This window comes from Pteropus vampyrus, unplaced genomic scaffold, assembly GCF_000151845.1.
Source record: "Pteropus vampyrus isolate Shadow unplaced genomic scaffold, Pvam_2.0 Scaffold397, whole genome shotgun sequence".
NCBI classification, from domain to species: Eukaryota; Metazoa; Chordata; class Mammalia; order Chiroptera; family Pteropodidae; genus Pteropus; species Pteropus vampyrus.
Genome location: NW_011889178.1, coordinates 1,482,888 through 1,501,772, shown reverse-complemented (window position 1 = coordinate 1,501,772; position 18,885 = coordinate 1,482,888). Strand labels below are relative to the sequence as shown.

Sequence of the window (18,885 nt, the reverse complement as noted above, 5' to 3'; positions counted from 1 at the left end):
GACTGCAGCAGCTAACATTTATTGAATGCTATGTGCTTGGCACTGTGCTAATGCACTGTTTTCCTCACAACAGGAAGCAGAGGATAGGGATTAGGAATGGAGGAGGTAATTAACATCATATTACCTATACAACCAGATATTAAATGTTTATTTTGCAAATGCTTTTATTCAAAAAGAATTAAATTAGGTAGTAGCTAAAAACGTATCATTTATAAGTATTATATGTAGCACTTTAAGGGTCTAAGCGAAGGCAGGCAGTTCATATACATTTTAGCATTATCAGTACTTCATTCCTTTTGCTAGTGGAATACTGTTCCATTGAATGGATATACTACAATTTTAACTATTTACCCATTATGGAACATTTGGGCACAAAGGCTTTAAGGGCAATTTTGCAAACATTAGGCTCATCTGGTTCTTGAACAAAACAGCATCATTCTCAATGAAGACAGAAAGCAACATTCTCTGAATGTTATTTCTACCTCTAGCTTTCCAGCATTCCCCAAAGGGGTTCCCCACAGTTCATGTCCTGCATCTGATTTAATACTTCTATGTACCTGATTTTAATGGGTTTGGCCTAAGGTTAGGATCACAAATATATTTTCTTGAAACTATTTACCACTGGATACCAGTGCAGGTTGAACCCTTTCTGGAGGGCAGAGACTCTGATGCTCACACTGCACCCAGCACAGTATCTGATCCCTCCTAGGGTCTCTGTAATTATTCATAAATAAGTATTAGGTACTTATTCCTAAGTCATTTAGTACTAAAATTTAAACAAAAATGATACGTAATAAAATATTACTCTATTATTTTTAGCAAAACTATTTCTATAAACAAATCCACTGGAAAATCTCTAATAACAATGGTGTACCCTGTCCTAGAGAAGGGTCAAACTATGCCAGCTGAAAAGTCATTTGAGAAGTTATGTGGTTGGGGCAGATTGTGGGAATGTACTATACAGAATTGCTCAAAAAACCTATGGCAGGCAGAAGTACAGTAGAAGGTTTCAAGTAATAATTCATCACAGGTGCTTTCCTGATGACCTGTGCTAAGTGGAAAGCAAGCCCTTTATGTGTAATGGAGAGTACAATATTGCTTCTGTATAGAAAGAAATAGTAAAGGCCATTGTCTAGGTTACAATGCATCTACATGGATTAGTAGACTGAAACTACAGGCTTTAGCCCATACAAATACTTTTAAAATTGCTATTCAAATTTAGTTTGTTAGAAATAAGAACTACATGCTATCATTTTTTCCCCAAGGTGATAACAGATGAATTATTTATATGAAATCTTCAAATTCCTCAACTGAATCCCAGTATAAACTCTTCTCTTGCATCAAACATCCCCTAAACACAAGGTGTTAATCATGACGATGTTAACTGGCCCTTAATGTCTGAAAAATACTTAAAACTACTTCTAGGGTTCATGACATGAAATGATCAGGCCCTTTTATTTTCACATAAAAAGAAAATTAAGAATCTAGGAACAAATATGGTTTGAGCACAGCACATTAAAAAGTTCCAATGCAGTCATTTACTGCCTATGAAAATAAAGACACATTGTACTATGGGCTAGCACTTTGATTACAGTATTTTTCCAATTACATAAAGCCATGTACAGTTACAAGATGAGGAGAGAATGGCTATTTTGAGATAGAATAACTAAATAACATGGTAAAAAAAAAAAGGGGGGGCGGGGTGAGGGGACACAGTATGTTGGAAAAAGGAAACACTATCCCCTAAGTAAATCAAGGTTCTGTTACTTTTTTCCTGTTTAATTATATGTTTTATTTTTCAAAGTTAATATACAGTCTATACCAATTTCAGAAAAAGCTTAGTTAATATAATAGCACCCAGACCAGGAAAACATGAAAACTGCTGATGTTAGACCAAATTTCAAGTTATAGTTGTAAACTGAATTCCTCAAATTTTCAAACTTAGATTTCTCAAGAAAACTGTGATGTAAAAATAGTTCCAAGGAATTGAAAAGGGGGAAAAACAAATTTCAGGAATGCTAGTATGCTGTGGAAAAGGTCAAAAGGTGGCAGAACAAGTGTCTTCGGTTTTAGCAGTTTAAGATTTATATTCCATATTGTTGATAACTTTTCCATTTAAATACAAAGAACAGAAAAATGAAACATAAAACAATTTTATAGAGTTCCTTGGATTCCCAGGTCTGCTGCCCCCTGGTTTTTCTTAAAACAAAACAAAAGCTACTCTCCCCTATGAACCAGTATTGTTTTATATATTGTAGCAGAAGGTATTATATTAACATGAGCTATTATTATATTAACAAGTTTTTGAACTATTTAGGCAAAGAAGTCATTAGTTTCCCTTATGTCTCAAAAAGATTTTGAACTGAAGAGCAGTGGTGCTGTATCTGATTGCCTTTGTGCCTCTGAAACACACAAGGTGTCATACATCTACCTGGGTTTCTGCATGTTAAGCAATTTTCACTAGTGAGATGAGTATGTCATGCTTCCTTTTTCTCACATACTCAAATGTTGCTACCCACCATGAACTATACTGCAGACCACCTTACCATTCCTACAAGCATGACTTTTCAGTGGATGTACATGATATAATCTAGGTTAGGATTTAAGTCTTTAGGTGATCCAAAATTCAAGAATAAGATATTCTGGTGCTTAGATGAAGTTATCAACTACCATGTGACTTATAGTCACAGAGGCCAGGATTCAAATCATAGTGCCATCATGTACTATACCCTGATGACTTTGGCCTAAGTATTTACTTTGTAAAAACTCAATTTCCTTGTGCAAAGTGGAGATAATAAATATCCATCCTGAGTTGCTATTTTGGTGATCAGATCTAAATTAAAGTGCTTATTAGCACAATGCCTGGCACACAGTAGTTACTTAATAATGACCACCTTACCAGTAAGAGAATACAGTAAAAGATTTTGGGACCATATTGCTAAATGATCATTTAATGGAGGCTAAAAAATAAACTTTTAAAAAAAGACTAAAACATCTTCCCATAATAAAAAGATAACATATGGTAAACTGTAACACTTAAAACTGTATGTTAATTTCAATGTTAATGTAGTAAAGGCCTATAGTTGAAAATTTTAATATTCTGTTGCAAAGATGTTTACCTATAAATCATAAAAATCACTGATTAATAAACTCAGCAATCTATTAGTCTTTAATAATACCAGTTAAAAAGCATATAATATTGGTGTTAAAAATATTTTTTCTCAAAACAGATATTTCTCAAAATAAACAATAGTATGTTTTATATTCTTATAATCTCTATGAAGTCCAAGCTCATTTATTTTTATTTATAAGAAAGTTCAATGTAAATATCTAATTTTTTAAATACAATTCAGCACTATAAATATCTACTTAAGCCAATCTTTTTGCAATGAATACAATATTTCTCAACATGGTCTTTACTGTGCTTATTTTTTGCTTCCTGTAATTCATTTATAATTACTTCTCTTTACCTTTTCTTCATTTAAAATTTCTCTTTGAGTAACAGTTATTTTTCAGGCTCCTAAAATTTTGCTTATCAATCTGATCCATGCTGAAGAGTCTGACTGAGGCAGTATTTGCTATTTGAAATGCAATGATGGACAACATTTTCACTCTGCTGTTTTTCAGTGAAATTATACAGTAAGCCATTAAGTTATTACCAAGAGAATAAAACAAAAAGTAAAAATACCCACACAAATATGATTTACTAGGATCATCTGTCTGTGATGGCAGAGACTCTGGCACAGGATTACAAACTGTTAAAATAGTTTAAGAAATTTATAATGAGCAGACTATCCTTATTAAATAACAAAGGATTGGTGGAGAATATTTTTGATCTACATAAGCAGAAGAGTCTTTTATTACCAAAAATTAAAAATAATACATCATTGTGTTTAGTTAGAACAATGCCATCCTAAGTACATATATATCTTGTATCAGAAGGAAATGTATTTATACAAAATTTAACCATACCTTCAAAGACATCTGTCATTTTGCAGATATGGGCAAATGTAGCTCCAGTTGCCCAGGTATATACTACATCCATTAAGTGAGGTTTGAATGAGCTTAGGTAAGTTTCCTCATCAATTTCCAATTTTGCTTCTGCTGAAACTTTTGCAATTCGTTTAGCACATTCCTTTGAAGATAAAATATAAACTTAAAATTTCTTACTTATGATCTCCCATATCACTTATTTCTTTAGGTTTCCAAAGCCAGTATTCCACAAGGTCCCATTTCCTTTCCTAGGTAATATGCGTGCAATTTGGATATTCTGCTTCTAAGCAGTCAGAATGCCTTTTCCATTGCTAAGGGAACAAACAACAAAGTTTTCCCATTACATTGAAGTAATTAACTAAGAAAAATATATCGAGATCATGGTTTTCACCCAATTATACCTTTTCTACAAAAAAAAAACCCTCTTTGTTAAAATTATTCAAGAGTAGCACTTAAATTAGATTCATTCTTTTCTCTTTGGTAATCCAAAAAGTCAAAAACACCTATGTCTACAGATTTCTGTGGTTCTGAAAGTTTAAAATTCTCAGTTATAATAAGGAATGCTAAATGTTCCTTTGAAGGGGCCTTTTCCTATGATTCACTTTTCATTCCTTTCTAGCAATGTCTTAAAGTTCATCTTTCCTTATTTTTCTGCATAATGTTGACAGGCAGACAAAATCGTTTCATCCTAACAAAACAATAAAAGACACAAATTCATCACTATAAGCTCCTGTGGCTTTGAGGATCCAGAGATAAACAATTTCTTAGAGTAAAACAGATTTTAAAACTTTGTTATAAACCAGAATGGAAAGAAAAATGAACAAAAAATTAAAGTTAACTGAATCCTAGTCTATTAAGATGTCATTCTTAATCCCAAGGAGAACAATGCAGGCCCTGAATTGTTGGTATAGCCTATCTGGAGTATGCACTCACAGCAACTCTACACAGTTTATTACACTGGTAAGGGAAAATGTTTAATTATTAAAATAAAAATCACAAATTATGTTATGATATAAATAGCATTAAATGACATAACACCAAGTAACATCTTTAATTCTGAAGGAAGCATCTCTGTTGAATGATAAATACAATTAGACAGTCAAAAATGTTTATTTTACAATATACTATTCATAAAATATGTAGTTCGAAAAATCTTACCTGCATTTGACGAAGTGGTCCTGCTAACTGCTCTGTTAATTTGGGCATCTCACTAGACTATATAAAAAAAAGAAAAATTAGGTGTAAAACCCCACGTTTAAAATGTTGTATATACTACCTGTGCTTTAACAAAACAAAGCTTTTATGATATCCATTAATATCAAATTATAAGACCTTAGACATTAGCAGCATTTAGTTTCTAATCAACTCTCAGTATGTAAAAATACCACTCCTCTCAACCTAATTACAATAGCCTATTATATTTCAGAGGATAATATTATACTGCTAAGTTTGCAAAGTGTAATAAACTAGCTATTTTCTGTGACCACAAATGGAAGTGAGAAGAACAAATATTATAAACATGCATAGTAGTTTAGTTACATTAAAATTACTATGAATGGTTCTATCACTGTTTGATCTTCAAACAGTTTTGGCTTCCAGGCAACTCAATCTGGAGAAACTGAAAATTTTAGATAAAGAACATTAGAAACATGTCCTCAATTTTTATTTAACCCAGATATTTCTAGATCTCTATACAAAGTATAAAATAGTTAAAATTTTAATTTGAGTTTGTGTTCTTAATATTGCCTTCCCATAAGTGAAAAGTTTGTCAACTTCTCAATTAGAATAATAGGAGTTTCAGGTCTATTACTAACTGGCCAAAGGAACCTGGAACAAGCTGCTTGAATTGTGTTAGTTTCTTACCTTGTCAAAGAGAAATAAAAGGTCAAATCCTGAAAACCTATAGGCTTGTGATTAGAATAGACATTTTTTGTGAATGGTATGTATGTATGTGTGGGAGAGGATTTAAAATAATTATAGATAAATTTTTTAAAAAGCAATTATAGGTTAATTGCAACAGATATGCCTTTATTTTAAACATCAGTATTTACATAGGACTTGGTTTTGATTTGCGTCATGCAGAAATATGTATATTATGTAATAAATCATGAACCAAGTTCTATATTCTATAATATTCCCGTTAAAATAAAAAATCATGAAAAAGCAAAATGGCCAGAATGAACTTAACATCTCATTTTAACAGTGAAAAGAATGCAAGACTGCTAAATGTCTTTGATACTGTGTTCATTTGTGGTCAACAATAACTGCTTCTTCTGATTTTACCAGTGCTCTTCCACCAGGTATGTGCAGTTTGTTCCTTCGTCCATCCTTTAAGCCTCAATTCAAATTATCAGTGAGGCTTTCTTTAATCACTTTATTTAAAATAGCCACACTATCCCCTCAGAAATTTCTATCCGTCTCCTCTACTTAGCTTTTCTCCACAATCCTCACCACTATTTGATATAATCTGTGTGCATTTTATTTCTTTATTGTTATCTTCATCCACTAGCACATAAGTATCATGAAAGGAAAAATTTCTACTCTAGCTCTAGAGCTTAGATCTGTAAATCTTTGTAGTTACTTGATACTTACAAAGATTTTATGTTATCTTTACTTTTAATGATATAAATCAAGGAAGACACAGTTTTAGAACACATTTTAAAACAGAAGTTAATATGTCAAGCAGATTATGATGTATTTATAATAAGTATCTTACTATATTTACCTTTCTGGCTAGAAAACATTCTTTTTAAATTATCAACAAAATTCCATGTGACTTTTAATACAATTTTTCATCCTGATGTTGAAAGGCACCGCCACAAGAACTGATGACACTACAGTGTGATTTCACTGAACAAATCTTAACATATAGTTAACACCTTGCCCTAATATTTAAGAGTTGTGGTTTGGCTAAGTCCAATTCCTTCAAAGAGGCAACACACTTGACCTCTCAGAAGACAAGATTTTTGTAGTGCCACATTAAGGGGGAAAAAAAAAAAAAGCACAAGGTAAGAATTAGCAGTAAGACAAAGTCTGACAGAGGCAGAAGACCGCCAATGCCCAGTCTCTAAACCTTAAATCTGTTTAAAAAAAAATCTGACAAGCATTCTTAATAATTATCTTGGAAATTAATGAAATGAAAATTTGAACCTAAGAAAAACAACAAGCAGATAATATTTTGCAGCCTAATGCATTCTTCATAAGTATATAGCAGGCATTCTCAAGAGAGCATAAAATAGTTTCTGGATTACTGTCCTATTTGTTTTCATTGCCACTATAGCTATAATTCTAATCAGTAATCAGGGAGTGGAGAGAAAAGTATCTACTTACTTGAAGTAATGTATTTGATTTGATTAATGAATAAAGAAATAGCTAATTAAACAGATCAATGGCAGAACTAAAAGAAAAAATTTGTCTTAATTTACTTAAAAGTTAAACTAAGAGTACATAGTAAAAGATTCTCTAAAAATTTAGATAACAGTATTAAAATTATTGTTAGAAGGCAAATGTCCTTGTCTTATTCTATCCATTTCATCCACAATGAATAAATGTGAAAAATGCATTTTACCTTTCTAAAACAAATCATATTGGTCTTTGGAATAAAGTACAAAGATGATTAATGTTCTTGTGGTATTTCATCTAACACTTCCTTTTTTTGATTTCTTAAGAGACACTGAAAGTGAAGTATCTACTCACATGGAAAATTTATTGCTAAACCAGCAATGAGAATCTATGGCTACTACTGTAAACCCTGCCTATTAAAATTAAGATTTTGGCCTCTAATAGGATCAGCTGCTTCCTAGTTATTCTCCAGTATTAGGACTGGAAGGATATTCAACCTCATCATCCTCTTCCATTTTTACTAATTTTGCCTGATTTTACATTCACTCATCTTTTTCTTTCTGAGACTGTCTTACTAGGCCAGACCTCCAAACAATACAGGTTATAGAACAAACTTAAAACTTGGAATCTCATTAATGATGACTGTCCAAAAATAAAATCCTATTTCACTCTCCTTTCTGATAATATATGCATTTCATTATGAAATTTTTTACCATATATGTTAAAGTTGTACTGATTTCTAATTAACATTACCCATATTATGTAAATATAAAGTAGTATTTTTATAATTAGAAATACCCATAATAGTATTAAAGTTAAATAACAGAATATGTAAATTAATAAGACATGCTAAATCTATTAACTTACATTCTCCTGAAACACAAAGCAGCTTAGTAGTGCCGTTGCCTGTTCTGCAGATAGGTCATTGAAAAGGCCATTAAACATCATCTCAGTTAGAAGGAGCTCATCAGCACTATACCACCACAAAAAAAGAATTGCAAATTTCAGAATATAAAAACACATACATATATTCACACATCCTTAAAATGTAATTTTTAACAAAATGTATTATTTGACCATAAGGAATAATCAATGAGGAGTGACAGAGATTTATTTAAGGAAATGGCAGGTCTTTATATTTATCAATATACAAATAATAAATTTAAAATGGGTATTTCATGTAAAGATCCCATCTAGCAGATATTAAAATGCATATATTCACTGAAATAAAAGTCATCACCACCCATTTATCTGGGTCTAAAAATCCTTTTAATTATTTTACAAATAATTTAAAAAGTGATAATGAAAAACAACTTTATTAGAGATCTTAATTAGAATGTACCCATAGCAGACATACATTTTTTTTGCAGATTCCTAGTGCAGAGAATATATGATAACCGAGATGTATAATGGCCTCTAAATGCAACAAACTACTGCTTGTCAATTGTCATTGAAGAATCTGAACTATATTCATGTAGTAAATATGATTCTAGATTTCAAATACATGTCTAATAGGTACTACATCATTACTTCTTGCACTTGCGCTGTCAAAACGTATTAACTGACTTCAGGTTTTAGATACATCTCTTAAGTTCTAGCTTATTATTTTTGGTTCCTTTTTATTAGCATCAAAATATAGTATTTTAAAGGACTCTGACACCTCATAATTTTGTTGAAGAGAGGAAGGCCAACCTCTTTGCTCCATAATTATACATTTCCACATTCAGATTTAAATTATAAATATTAGAATGATCAATCCAACAAATTTCTTCATGATGTTTCTTATCAGTTTACTTGTATTTACAACTGTCTTCAATATCTGACCTCTTAGTGGTCAAATCATAAAAGATGAAAGACTACTGTCATAAGTCTTTGTAACAAAATGGGATGATCCAAGTTCTTATCACAAAACATAACTAAACCCTTTCTATTTAACGGAGAGTAAATTAAATAAGTATTTTACAAGTTTTTGTTTTCAGAAATTTATTTACGCACTGATTCTTGTGTTTGAGAATTTCCCTAGGGTCTGAGATTTTGCTTACATGATTAATTTCACCATCATCACTCTATCTAGGGTGTTTTTGGTCTCTATTAATCTTCTGATTTGTGTAATAACTGCAAAATATTTCTTGGTTATTTTTCTCTTTGTCATTATGGGTTGAAAATGGAAAATTCTGAATTCTCAACTGTGTCGACAAAAGCTAAAAAAGACTACAAAGATGGTATCTCTAGAATTCTACAGTCAAAAGTTCTATAAGGTATCTTACATTTATTAAAGGGTTTAATGACCCATTCAGTAATTGTAAGAATGTTACTCTTTAAAAAAGAAAACTTTTTGTTTTTTGGAAGACTTCTGAAAAAGAATAAAGTCATGAACTAGCAATCTTTACAAACAGTTTAACTATTCAAAAACAAAGTTAAAAACTAAATATGGGTTCCCAATGGTAAACTGAAAGTTAAGTCAAGAAAAGAGAACAATACAAAGAGGCAAGATTATTTCAAGGAACTACAGTCTAATGAGTGAGACAGATAATAATCACAGGGCAGTGATTTAACAGGTTTATACAGGTTATTATATTTAAAATGGTGAGGAGCCTAAATCAGATTAGAGAAATTCAGAGCAAGTTTCAAAAGATCTTGGGAAAAAAATATGCAGGAATTAGCAGGTGGGAGTGAGAGAAAGGTCATGCTAAGCACAAAAAATATCAACAAGTGGGATGTGGTAACAGACAAGCTAGAGAGAGTAGAGAAGAACACACTAAACTGTGAAATTTATTCTAAAAGCAACAGAGAATCACCAAGAGTCTTAAACCAAAAGGATGACACAAAAAGATTTGTGCTTTGGAAAGAATATTGTAAAGCAGTATAAAGGATGGGCTGTAGAGATTCAAGATGGGAGGCAACAAACAGGAGAGTTACTACAGTACTCTGAAGGATGCACATTAGTCAGTGGGAAAAGTTAAAAGGGCATGGAGGTAGAAGAAACTACTCAGTAAGATGTTGAGGAGAGAGAAGGAAAGGAGGAGTCTAGAATGACTCCCCAATTTTTTGCCTTTAATGGCTAGATCTTATACAACAGAGACCAGAAAAGCAAATTTTGGGGGAAAAGTAATGTACTTTGATTACTTTTTTTGCTTTTGATTACTTTTGATTACTTTTTACTTTCCCCCCAAAGTAATGTACTTTGATGTGATATTGTTATCTCTACCTCTCTAAATAATCTACTTTAGAATAAAATCAATACCATTCTTCTAAGACTAAGTCGAGCTCCAGATACCTAAGAGAAATTCATTTCTATATTAATTATTAAATACAAAGAAGTAATTCCAATAACATTAATTTTAGCAGATGAATAAGTAGACCAGTGCTATGGTGTAGATTTAATCCTGGATAAATTATTAACCTATGGTGCTTAGGTTTCAATTACAAAGTAGGAAAGCTGAACTTTATCATAGGTTGAAGGAAAACTACAAGCCTGTGGGGCAACTGTAATTTGAAGAAATGTTTTATTTGGCTCACACAGTGACTAAAAAATTGATTCTGAATTAGTTTGTGAACATTTAAAAATCAAGAGATTTCATCCAAAATTCTAGATTGTTGGCTTTCCTAAATTGGAAAATGTGATATTACATTATTCTATAACAACAACTAATTGGAGCTGGGTATTTGCTGCCCTTTTGGTGGCCAAGAATTGTCCTGTTTGCCAGTCTCTGCCTGTCCCCTGCAGACATGTAAATTCCTAACATCTGAACTAGATGATCAAGAAGAATGAGAGTAAGTCTTTACCAGCAATGTCTGAAATCATACACAAGGCCTGTAATTCTCTCACCTCATCCACTAGGGCCATGAAAAAACTTTCAAAAGTGAACTTTAAGGACTCATTGAGCATAATGGTCATGACGATGAACAAAACAAGATATATGTTCAAGATGATGGCAATTATGTGGGACCATGAGCCAGGCCCATCTAATGGGCCTTTCTTGTGTTTCTGATCCACAGAAATACCAGAGAGAATGAAATGACTGTGGTTGTTTCAAGCCATTTAGTTTTAAGGTCATTTGTAATGTGGCAAAAGGTTACCAAAACAGAAAATAGCTTATATCCAATTTTAAGCTGTAGTCTATAATATGCTATGCTATAATACCTGACTGTAGCCTGAGACTTTAATAAAATCTCCTATATGTATAAAAAGATGATTATCAGACTAAATTTCAAGATGGAAAAATGTCCATAATGTGAAAAAAATGATACAAAATTGTGTAGAAACTAACATTACGATTATGTAAAAATCTCATCAGTGGAACTACATCAAAATGCTAATGGTGTTTATGTTAATTAATGGGACCTAAGGAATTTTTCAAAATTTTCCTTTTCTAGTTTCTCAATTTCAGGATCAAAATCTGCATTTAATATGGAAGGTGGTATATAGAAACTTTATTTTAAAACAGCTCTTTTTCCAAAAGATTAGTAGCCCTCATTTAAAAAAGACTCCCATTTTAAAATCAGTTTTCTAGAACCAGGTTTTACCTGCTTATTTCACAAGCCACACGTCCTTTCATCTCTATGACATCAGAAGAAGTGGCAAATCCCAATCTCCTTAAAACACGTTTGCGACATTTGAGCTCATCCATTTGTAGGACTGTTCTTGCTTTCTTTAGTTCTCGCTTTGCAGATTTAATATCTATTGCAATCTAAGGCATATGAAAGTATAAAGGAAATTCAATAATAAAGTAATATTACACAAGAGAAATAATCTACCAAAAGTTATTAAATACTAGTAAAAATGTTAAATATATGGAAAATATAAAAATATCCATTTGAAAAATGTGAGGCAGAGGAAAGAGATTTAGGAGTTGTTAAAAGCTTATTCTTAGGGAATAGAGCATGGCTCTTGCTTAAATGAGGAGGGGTATGGAGGAAAGTCTAAAAGGAGGAGAATGAGCTAGATAGCCATCAACTAGATGGGATAACCATCAGGAGGTAGAAAAAGTCAGTGGTGAATTAAGATAGGCTTTTCTAATACAGGATTCATGTGACAATCATGCTCCTAAAATAGCTACACCATCAGCTTCAGCTTTTCATCTCTACGGAACAAAGAACAAAGGAATAGCTTAGAAAACAGGGAAAGATGAGGATATATGAATCTTATCTCTTGACTAGCTATATTTCTCCCATGATACCTGCTTATTTGGTTCCTTCTCTTTGCCCTCAAACTGTATAACAAATCTGCCTAAGCTGGAAATGGCTTTAGCAAAGAGAATAGGTCTTTATTCTATAGAAAGAGATGAAAGCTTAAAAGAAAAATGTATTTTGAGGCCATCTTTTAGAGTAGATGAGTTTTAAATTCAGTTAATCAGTAAATATTACATACTTTTCAACTGTGACAAAAGTATGATAGTACAAGAGCAAGAAAACACTGGGACACTGAAATGGAGGCTTGAAGTTAAAAAAAACACTGACAAAAAGGAAAGTTTAGGGATTGAGAAGCTGAAATCAAAGACTCTAAAATTTTGCAGACAACATATTAAGCTTCAATTGAGGGGTAGAAATTATAAAGGCAATGATGGTGGTTAGTCACTGATATATATTGACAGCTAATTATGTACCCTGTTTATAGTGCTTTATATTATTTCCTATAGCAATCATTTATGGTAGGTAACTACTATTAAATCTGGATTTTACAAAAGTGAAAAAACCAAAGCAGAGAGAGATTACTAAGCAGCTGGTCAGGATCACAAATCTAGTAATAAAGACAGTGTTCAAATCCAGGATATCACTTTAGAACTTAAACACTTAGTGATTATTCATATTGCTATGAACAGGTGTGTTGTCATAATGCTATGAGGATAAGAAGCAATATTTTCTATGCTAAGCAAATCTATGCTACCTAACATGACTTACCAGGACTATCAGAAAAAAGTTTTCAAAGTTTAAGGATGCTCAGAGAAGCAGAGCAGAAGACTGTACTAATTTCTCAGAGGCATATAAAGCTTGCTAGTTAGTAGAAGAGAGTCCACTAAAGATTTTTTCTCAATAATTTTTATTGAAATGTATTTTTGGAAATATTGAGTTAAACAAAAATATTATTAAAATTAATTTTGCCTGTTTTTCACTTTTTTAATGTGGCCACTAAAGAATTTAAATTTACATATGTGGCTCACATTTTATTTCTATTGGACAATGCTGTTCTATATCTTTTTTTACATACTTTAAAAGAACACAGACATCCATTTCTGTAAATGCATGGATACAAAGACATATGGGTTTTTCCTCCATAAAAGTGAGATGAGCTTCCTTTTCCACTGAATATGTTAGGACTTCTAAAGACTACATATAAACCTATCTCATTCTTTTTGATGGTCATGTGGATTTGCATCATTCATCTAATTTTCTACTTATGAAACACTAAGGTTATTTATATTAATTTGCTTTTTCAAACAATGCTACAAAAACATGCTTGTACCACCTCACTTTATAGTTTCAATTCCTAGAGGTAGGAAAGCTGGGTCAGAGGGTGTGAGCACTTAAAATGTTGACAGTTGAAAGGTCAAATTTTGAAGGCTTCTTAGGCAGGGAGGGCTAAGGGATGTAAAAGTTATCCTGCACTCACTAGGAGGCCATCAAAAGACTTGTTTTTTCCCTAAATTGTTAACTCTTTGTAATTTTCTTTGATTAAAAGTTGAATATAAGCACATTACAGACCACCTAGTGGTGGTGGTGGTGGTGATGGGAACCCTATTATAACTTCATTGTCCCAAAACAACCACTTAAGGTTTCCCTTTTAGCCTTTTTAGTATATATATGTTCTCATTTTTGCTAAATTGTATCATAGTCCATATCCATTTTAGACCCCACTTTTTCATTTGATGCTTTTGCATAAGCATTTTTCCAGGTATTGCATGAGTCTTCATGACAAGTTTATTTATCCAGTTCTTCAGCCAGACATTAAGGCCTTCTTCAATTATATCTGAGTAGCTAAGACAATGCTTCTTTTGTGGCTTCAAACCATCTGCTCTATGGATGCTTTCCAATTGCCATTAAATCAAGCTCAAGTATCTCTGTTCTCATATTGTGGAATTGTTCATGTAATGTGGGGAGTAACAACTGGAAGCAGGGAGGAAGCTACTGCTGAGAAATGAGCAAGCCACGATCATAACTGAATACACTTGTGGAAGTTATTAAAGTTTTCTGAGTCTCAGTTTCCTCATCTTAATAGTACCTTCACGGTGGGCCAGAGCATGGTGAACATGTTCACTGAGGACATAGCTGCTATGCCCCATGTGGTACAGGATCACATCATCATGTTAGGTCACGAAGAATTAGAAAGGGAAAGTAAAACTTGAACTAAACACTATTCTATTATGCCAAGAAGTGTCTATTCATATATTTATTCAATAAACATAAGGCATCTACTTTTTAAAGGCAGATCATTATCGGAGATATAGGAGAGTACAAATGAGCTAAAATGAAACATCTGATCCTAAGAAGCTTAAAATCTAGTCTGTGAGACAGGAAGACAAATGACATAAAAGTGGCATGTGATAAAAGTTGAAAAAGCATAATAGCAAGGAGTGATAAGCTTCTAGAAGGAAGTGACAGTTGTATAGTAGAAAAGATTCTAGTTAAAGTGGATAGTGGAAAGGAATGTGTTTACTTTAAAAAGCTTTTTCTAAATTCATTATTCAGAAAGGCTATAATGCTTTTCCTGGTTAGAGAGTACAGCTAATTACCCTAAAAAGCTGAACTACTACAACTTCAAACCATTAAGATAGCTACAACAAAAAACACAAGACAATAACAAGTGTTGATGAGGATGTAGAGAAATTGGAACTTTCATAAAATACTGGTAAGAATGCAAAGTGGGGTGGCCAATTTAGAAAACAATTTGACAGTTTCTCAAAAATTTAAACATAGAGTTACTGTATGACCCAGCAATTCCACCCAACTCCACCCAAGAGAAATGAAAACATACCTGCGCAAAAACATAAGACACAAATATTCACAGTAGTATTATTCATAATAGCCAAAAAGTGGAAAAACCCCAAATGTCTATCTACTGATGTAAGGTTAAACAAAATGTGGTATATCATACAATGGAATATTTTTCACCCATAAAAAGTAGTACTAATTCATGCTGCAACATAAATGAACCTTGAAGACATTATGCTAAGTGGAAGAAGGCCGACACAGAAGGCCACAAATTGCATTATATTATTTATATGAAATCTTCAGAATAGGCAAATCCTTAGAGGCAAAAAGTAGATTTGTAGTTACCAGGGAATGGAGGATGGGGGCAAATAAGGATTGACTGCTAATTGGTATGAGGTTTCTTTGTGGGGTGATGAACATGTACTGGAATTAGATGGTGGTTGTGGTTGCAGATAGCTGTGAATATATTAAAAACCACTGAATTGTACACTTTAAAAGGGTGAATATAATGCTTTGTAAATTATATCTCATGAAAAAATACTATTAAAAGAACCTATCAAATTCTATAGTAAAATGATTTTCATCTTGTCTTGCTAAGAGTTGATAGTTTACTTGAAAGTAGTTTCCTGTTTTAGCTGATGAAAACCAACTGGAAAAGAAACTGAAAAATGCATACTCATTATTTACTGAAATACCTAGAATTCTATGATAAAAATAAGTTTCTGCCATACCTGTGCTTTTTTTTCACAAAGTGTATACACAGTTTCCAAATTTGGATCATTGTGAAGTGGATGAGAATACATTCGATGCTCAAAAGCCTCTACTTTCTGGATGACTTTTTTCAGCCCCTGATCCTGAATGCCCATATCGTCAATAGGATCTAATAAAGGAACACCATCAGGAAAACGTTTCTGAACTTCCTGAAATAAAATATTTAAAATTAATTTTTCATTTTATAGATAAAATTAGTTAAAACTAAATCACTATTTTATTTTTTTAGGCACATAGACATAAAAATAAAAAGGCTGCTACATATATATCATTTTTTCTATCCCCCTTAAATTTGACTATTTTCTATTGCATTTGTTTTTGAAAACTTTTGAATTATTGTTCTATGTTTACTGATATGGGGATGTATTGTAACTTACTAATAATTCTAGTATTTAGAGTTCAATAGTTCTGGAGGTGGCACAACTTATTGGTAAATCCATTTTCATACATTTGGGTTGTTAAAACTTCTTGTCATCATAAATAATGATGTATTGAACATCAATTTTCTGATTATTTCCTTGGTGGTGATTCCTAGGGAGGGCACAACTGAGTAGAAAGATAAAAACTTTTTAAAGGGTCTAAATCTGTACCCCTAATTTTTTCCTACAAGATTTAACTGTTAAATATAATGAGCACTTGAGTTCAGGGAAGGGATAGTTTACATTAGGCCGGCCTCCCCCTGGGAGACTGTCAGGGTCTTGGATAGGTTTTAAAGGTAAGATAAGATTTGGCCAGTTAGGAACAGATAGATTAGATCATATTAGATTAATAAAAAAAATTTTTTTTTCAGGTTATCCACATAAAAATTTTATAAACCTGTCACGAGAATTATTCGTTTCAGGAAGCTCACCTATGGATCACAACTTAAAACTTTGTACTCTACTCTGAAAGCATCCTGTTTTTCCTTGTTTTCTTGGATACCAGTATAGAGCCTCCAATGCACAGTAAATGCTAATTCAAGTGTTTATTGACTAAATAACAAAGTTCCTTTTTTTCCCTACTAGAAAATAAAATTTTCTAGAAAGTCCTATTTCACTGAAAATAAAACTATTTCATCCCCATTTATTAACTATATTAAAAAATGCTTAAAAGTTCTGACACATGATTTTACACACAAAATTTTTAATAAAGTCTATAGTTATTTTCACTGATAACAAAAAAGCAAAACATATTTAGCATGTAATAGTGATCATGTTTTCCACTAGTGAGCCCTCCTTTAATAACTCACTTTATGGTAGACTCAAAGAAAACATAATCTATACGAAAATCTGCTGCCACCATTTTTACCAAAAAGAACTGCCACTATTGGCAGTATTTAGTTTTTCTGAAAGTAATATATTTAAAAGCATTTCAGCTGCCTTATTATAAACTCTATTTGTAAAATTTATATTTAATTTATAAAATTAACATGTATACCTGTATCGATTTTAAAACACTCTGTCTATTGTCCACAGGTCGAAGGTCTTTAGGAATGTAAAGTCTAACACTGCTGATAGCAGACAGGAGATGCACCAAAACTGGAACAACCTACCAACAAAAAGTTATATAATATTACAATTAAAATTGCATACTTGAAATTCTACCATTTCCTAAATTTTGTTTGAATCCTTAGAAGGAAGCTGCATTTACAATATGTGACAGGTATAATAAGCAGAAAATAATCATTGTGGAAGTTATATCTTAGTAGATAAAGCTTTTACCTTTATATTTTAAAGTAAAAAAAAAATCAAACCTCTTAATAACAGATAAATAAATTATACATAAAAATAAGTGATCCTCTCAATACAGAATTCATGCCTTATTCGTTTTTGTGTTCTCAGAATCTGGCACTTTTTAAACACTTGAAAAGACAGACTCCTCTTTAAGTTTATTTAGACAAACAATTCTTTGGGTACAATGAATACATGCCAAATCGTGGGAGTTTTAGTAGTCTCATTTATAGTTAAGCAGGCAATCAGTAAAATAATCATTAGGGGAAAAAAAATCACACAAGTTTCATTGGTGGTGGAATTTTGGAGGAGAATAAATTATAAGATTGAGGAACAATGACCAAAGGCTAGTTGGTATTCAGAATAACAATCATACATTTAAATCATTATTTAAAAATGTTTAATAATACACAGTCTTCTTAATTACTGTCCACTCTGAATCTCATAGTTATTTAATTGATCCAAAGGGGCAATCTAATCATGTAGCAGTGGCAGATTTTACTCTCTATAAACCAAAACTAATTTTAACAAATATCATTACAATGATATTCCCTAAAAGAACTAGCTAATATGCCATGTACTTAAAATAATGGTTAAAAATAACAAAATTTCAGTGTGATAGTAGCTTTCAAATTGGAATCTCTACAACGAGGTTTTGCCTCCAATATTTTAACTACTAGAAAATAATATAAAAAACAAAACAAAATAAAATAGATGTTCCAGAAATATAGGATCTCATGTGGTAAACCGAATGTTTTTCATTTGATTAAAAGCACATAGAAATTAAACGATTTTAACTAAGGAAATCTGCGTAAGAAATTGTCATTATTAAAACACTGCTTCAATCATTTTCACAGGAATGTAATAAACAGTCTGGATGAAATAAAACTACTTGATCACACACACACACACACACACACACAAAGTACCTTTATAGTCCAGGTAAAATCCAGCTTCATGTGAAAATTTAAATTATTAAATTCTTTTTATCTTTCACTTTGTGATTAACCTTGCCATAATTTGATAAAAGAAAAAGAGCTTAAATTTCATTAATCATTTTAGTGATATTTTAGATGGGCTTAACATACCTTAAAGTGCCTTGAAAACTTCTAATTTAGAAATCATAACAATATGTTCATTA

General features: G+C 31.9%; 1 protein-coding gene across 1 annotated transcript in view; it reads right to left on the bottom strand.

Moving 5' to 3' along the window:
* The window catches only part of MTREX (Mtr4 exosome RNA helicase), a 77,115-nt gene that overhangs the window by 5,070 nt on the left and 53,160 nt on the right, over window positions 1-18,885 (bottom strand). The window contains exons 20-25 of the mRNA XM_011380620.2: window positions 17,452-17,562; window positions 15,996-16,184; window positions 11,863-12,026; window positions 8,203-8,308; window positions 5,152-5,208; window positions 3,973-4,135 (exon numbers count right to left, since the gene is read on the bottom strand). Of these exons, the coding sequence (XP_011378922.1) occupies window positions 3,973-4,135; window positions 5,152-5,208; window positions 8,203-8,308; window positions 11,863-12,026; window positions 15,996-16,184; window positions 17,452-17,562 (790 nt within the window). The remainder of the gene's footprint in view (window positions 1-3,972; window positions 4,136-5,151; window positions 5,209-8,202; window positions 8,309-11,862; window positions 12,027-15,995; window positions 16,185-17,451; window positions 17,563-18,885) is intronic.